At 36.4% G+C, this 5,015-nt stretch overlaps 1 protein-coding gene across 1 annotated transcript; it reads left to right on the top strand.

The window, feature by feature from the left end:
* The first annotated feature begins 4,148 nt into the window (after positions 1–4,148).
* LOC111436583 (probable uridine nucleosidase 2) lies at positions 4,149–4,966 on the top strand. Its single transcript, XM_023074330.1, has 3 exons — positions 4,149–4,438; positions 4,594–4,709; positions 4,835–4,966. Exons 1-3 carry the CDS (start codon positions 4,390–4,392, stop codon positions 4,949–4,951), a joined length of 282 nt encoding a protein of 93 aa, XP_022930098.1. The 5' UTR covers positions 4,149–4,389; the 3' UTR covers positions 4,952–4,966.
* Positions 4,967–5,015: the final 49 nt, after the last annotated feature.

Raw genomic sequence — 5,015 nt, forward strand, 5'->3', positions numbered from 1 at the left:
TTAGCATACTCACATCTGATGCATGCTTTCATACGTTTATAATGTTCTACGCATAGAACATTTTAGTAATCATGTATTACATGCTTACATCATAGGCAAACAGTCACAATATACAATTAGACAATCAATATCATCACAACACGTATTAACATACTAAACTCTTAATCAGGTAAATAACATACTTACATGTTGTAAAACAAGTTAAGAACTAATTCAAAGATCGATATGCTACTTGGTTTCGAACTCCTTTTCCCTTGGATGTACGTTTAATAGGGTATTTCAACACAATTCCTTCCAATTAGACCTATATTTCACAATTTCTAAAGTAAGTATAGACCAATCATGATAGGACAGGTCAAAAGGAGTCGAACAGGACAAACCGGAAGTCAAGGTGATTTCCTTGTCGGGGCACAAGCTTGAGATTAGAGGAACGCTTGTGGAAACTATCAGCGTTAGAAGCTTAAGGGATAAGCCATATTAGGCGTTTATTCGAAGGTAAGAAAACCCATATCACTAAACCATGAGTATTTCCAAAAGATTCACCAATTTTAACTCTATTCCCCTGTTTTTCTATTTTTATTTCATTTTTGTTCTTCATTTTTAATCTCACACCGCAGCTCTCTAATTTTCCACCGCTACAACAATCTCTACCACCCTACAACACCCCACATACCTCCGTCTTCCTCTATTTTTCCCCCTTTAATCCACCTGTTCCTTCCTCCTCATCTCCATCTTCCTCTCTTTTTCCCCTTGAAGATGTGTTCTCCTTAACTCGTAACCTATTCTATTGATTGATTGATTCTTGATCCTTAATCCACCTGTCCCTTCCTCCTTTCTCCATTGCATTGCAGCAGCTTCTTTCTTTCTTTTTTAACTAATTCATTTATTTACTTATTTCATAATTACCATAATAATAATAATTATCATTATTATTATTAATATCAACACAAAAACATACCTACCTAAACACATATTATTTTATTTTTGGGTCATTATATATATTTTTCGCCTTGGCTTTGTGCCTTCGTCGAACCTTAGGCGAGGTTTGTCTTCGCACTCGAACATCTCTTGTGCGGAATCCAAGCTTGTTCGACCACACACGCCCCCTGCGCGTGCATGTTCAATCGTTTGCGATACAATCGACTTGCCTCTACACTAGGCCAAGTCATTTGGCTCGACCTTGCTTCTGCTCAGAGTCAAGGTCTCTTAATGCACTATCGCGTCTCATCTTGTCATCTCGATCTCCATCGACATGGCCCATATGTCTTGACACCATCTCGAGTCTTGAGGTGTCATCGGCCATCACAACTCACTCGGTCATGCCATCGAGAACGGGCCTGCGTGTCACTCATCTCATCGGGACTTCCAGAACATCCATCCATTCAAGTTCTATCGAGGCATTGGTCCTCCCGTGCCCATGCCATGTCATTTAAAGATATCGTGCCGGATAGCGAATGTATGTAGCAACATCCAACACGCCGGCTAAAGCGTAATACCAAGACACCTGTATCCTCTGATACTATCCTTAAAAAACTCATTTTAAAAGAAGTTTGGACCTAAAAAGAGTATGGCAAAAAAGTAAATTTTGAACACAAAATAGTAATTAGTGAAAAGAAATGTTAACATTTCAAAAATTTCTTTCCACTATTTTCAACTATTTCCTTTTATTGTTATCAAACTAGCATGGAACTCCAATCACATCAGAGCTAATTAACTAAAATTTTTAATTAATTAATTTTTATTCATTAATTATAGGTCACTCCATCATAGATTTATAGTCGAACTCCTATACATTTTTGGACAAGTTGTGTCTATGAGTATAAAAATTATAGGCAAGTGACTTGCCTAATGAGTTGTTTGTAATTACAGGTGGGTCACAAGTTAGTTTTACCCCTATAATTACATTTTTCATCTTGAGTACCACTAATTCTCTCATAAAAAATTTATTGAATTGGCTAAAAAAGTCATTTGCACTCGTGGAAATAAAAAAACAAGTCTCCACATACAAGAGTTGTTGAGTCTCATCATCTTTGAGTCCGTAGTTGTCTGCTATTGTGTTTTTTAGAGGGAGGACTTTTGGGCTAAGTTCTTTGTTAACTTCAAGATGAACCCACATAACGGTAGCAAGTGGAAGAAAAAGAAGATGACACAATATCTACCACTCAAACGTGTGAATAGATCTGAAAATATTATTACTCAACGAAACAATAGAAAGTTAGGAATGAAAAAATAGAATTGAAATCGAAGGTTCAATCTTTAATGGTTTAAATAGAATACAAAATACCAACTAATACTTACAAATAATAAAATATAAACTAACTAAATCTAATAAAATAAAATAAAATAAAATATACCGCTCTAAAATATTAATACGAATATATATATATATATATATATATATACGCGCAAGGGTCACATGAATGGTCAGCGTTGACCAGTCAAAGGCCAATTTTTTTACCTTTCCTCTTTTTATGGTTTTTAACCCTCTCCGAGTCCGTTTTTCGAGCAATTTTCCCTAATTTTATTCTCTTGACTTAATTTAGTTGAGGAGTTCGATGGAATTTGGGACTTTTTGGAAGAACCGGAGTGATGCCACTTTAGATTTAGCTATGCTCATAACATGTATGAAAGTAAGATATGAGAAGCATGTCATCGAAACTTGAGCATGAAATGAGTTGGTTTGATGTATGTAACGTTAAATGTTAAGCTGCACGTTTATCGATGAATAAACTGTTGAGCTATGATGTGATCGAAATTGGAAGCATTTCTTTATTACATGTTATAGGAAAGTGATTATACAAGTTTGAGTATAGAACGAGCTGAGATGGCACAAGTCGAATGATTATATATGTTTACTAAAACGCGTACGCAAGAGTTAAAGAAATGAATGTACGACTAGGTATCCATGTTTAAATTGCTATGCCATGTCACTATTTCATATGTGATTTATGCGGTTATATTGGGACAATAGGGGTTCACCAACTAGCCCCTAATTGTGAACGTGACTCGATTGTCAGGGGTCCGAATAACCATAGAACTGACTTACGATATTTTATGATTTATGATTGTATCCCGTGGGGACTACCATGAAATTTGCCAGTTAGCTTTCTGTAGTGAGCTTATCACGAGCGACAAGGGTCAACGTTGTACCTTATGAGTTAGTTATGAATATCGTTCATGCATGTAATTTATGTGGTTATATGGGGACAATAGAGGTTCGCCAACTAGCCCCTCATCGTAAACTCGACTCGATTGTCAAGGGTCCGGATAACCATATAACTGGCATATGATGTTTTATGATATATGATTTGTGCCCTATGGGGACTTTTAGGAAGTTTGCCAGTTAACTTTCTTTCAGTGAACCTGCCACGAGCGTAGGGGTCCACAGTTGCACCTTAGAGTTGGTCAAGCCTTAACATGCATGAACCCTATGAGTTATATCGAGGTCGCGCCTCGAGGACTCTGAGATATGATGATAATAATGAGAGACTAGCAGAAACGACTAACTGGAGACCTAGACAACTTTAGAATATTCTGAGGGCTGGAGGTCCAAAACAAAGTAGAATGAGAAAAGGTAGGGTGTAGCCTAGGAAAAGCCTAATAGGAGGGGATAAATCCCCAAAAGAAAATAAGATACGGAACCCATGAATAAGATCAATAATACTTAATAATAAAATATGAACTACCAACAAACTAATTACTGAGTATATTTTATATACTCATTTCTGCTACTTCAACTTTCTTTTTAGGTGAAGTTTGACGTAGCGGTCGGAGTCACATCTGGGTTGTTGGCTACAGAGAGTCCCATCACATTTGAGTATGCAGTCCCTTATTCGATGCATTTTAAATAGTTTGATCTTGTAGTAGTGTATTTTAGTGGTCTCTTCTTGTTTCTTATTAAAATAAAAAATTAAAAAAAAAAAATTCGTCATTTGAGTAATTAAATTTCAAAGTGCATGTGTTTAAAAGTTTTAAATTTTACTAATTTTTCTTATTTCCACATCATTGAGTAATTATCCCTGACTCGAGTCCCTCAAAAAGTGGGTCGTTACATTTCTCAATTAACAAAACGAGAGATTAAGTATTTTATGGTCTAATCTTATACAAACTCATTATATAGAATACTCACACTTATATTATCGGGTGGAATTCCACCCTTTCTACAATGGCGGGTGAACACAAAAAGGCCATCAGCTTTTCGCTTTCCTTTTCACTTTTCCACTGAATTTCGAGGAGATCATCCACATTCCTCAACTTGAATGGTTACAATATTTAATTAGGGAAGATCCTGACATCAAAATGTTAACCATCTCATCCTTCTCATCTTGATCCCTTCTTCTCTTTCTTCACACCCCGATCCACATTAGCCTTCTTCTCTTCTCAAAATCCATGGCCGATTCCCGCAAGAAGACTATCATCGACACTGACCCTGGCATCGGTAATGTTTTTCATTTCGTTTTTCTCATCGATTATGTTTAACACAGACCTAAATTGCTCCATCTCTATTCATTTCGATCCTAATTGAACCGATTTTTCAAGTCCATCTGGTTGGGGCAGAGTATTTTACTGATGAAGTTAGTTATATATCTGTAGATGATGCTATGGCCATTTTTCTGGCTTTACAATCCCCAGAGTTGGATGTGCTTGGACTAACCACTATTTTTGGGAATGTTTATACTACTCTTTCCACAAGAAATGCCTTGCATCTGGTGAGTCACTTATGAATAGATAAGAATCATACCTTTGCTTAATGTTGTTCATCTCTTGTTTTTCTTTCTCTTACTTTTTTGGTTCCCCTTTGCTTGTCTCATCTTAATTTTTGTTGTTTCATCAGTTGGAGATTGCTGGTAGGACTGACATCCCAGTGGCTGAAGGATCGCATGTCACAATAACTGTAAACTCCATTATCTTACATCCACTGCTTCTCGTATCATGTGCTCTACTTGTTTAGTAGAGTTTTGAATTTGATTGTTTGAGTAGGACTTTCTTCTGTCAAGGTGCTTTGTCTAACATCT

The sequence above is a fragment of the Cucurbita moschata genome, unplaced genomic scaffold, assembly GCF_002738365.1.
Source record: "Cucurbita moschata cultivar Rifu unplaced genomic scaffold, Cmos_1.0 Cmo_Scf00056, whole genome shotgun sequence".
In the NCBI taxonomy this organism is placed as follows: Eukaryota; Viridiplantae; Streptophyta; class Magnoliopsida; order Cucurbitales; family Cucurbitaceae; genus Cucurbita; species Cucurbita moschata.

Bases quoted from the DNA above. Each gene is read 5' to 3' on its own strand.
- LOC111436583 (XM_023074330.1), top strand. From the start codon at position 4,390: ATGGCCGATTCCCGCAAGAAGACTATCATCGACACTGACCCTGGCATC. The intron at 4,439-4,593 runs GTAATGTTTTTC...ATATATCTGTAG, and splicing joins CGACACTGACCCTGGCATCG to ATGATGCTATGGCCATTTTT. The intron at 4,710-4,834 runs GTGAGTCACTTA...TTGTTTCATCAG, and splicing joins CAAGAAATGCCTTGCATCTG to TTGGAGATTGCTGGTAGGAC.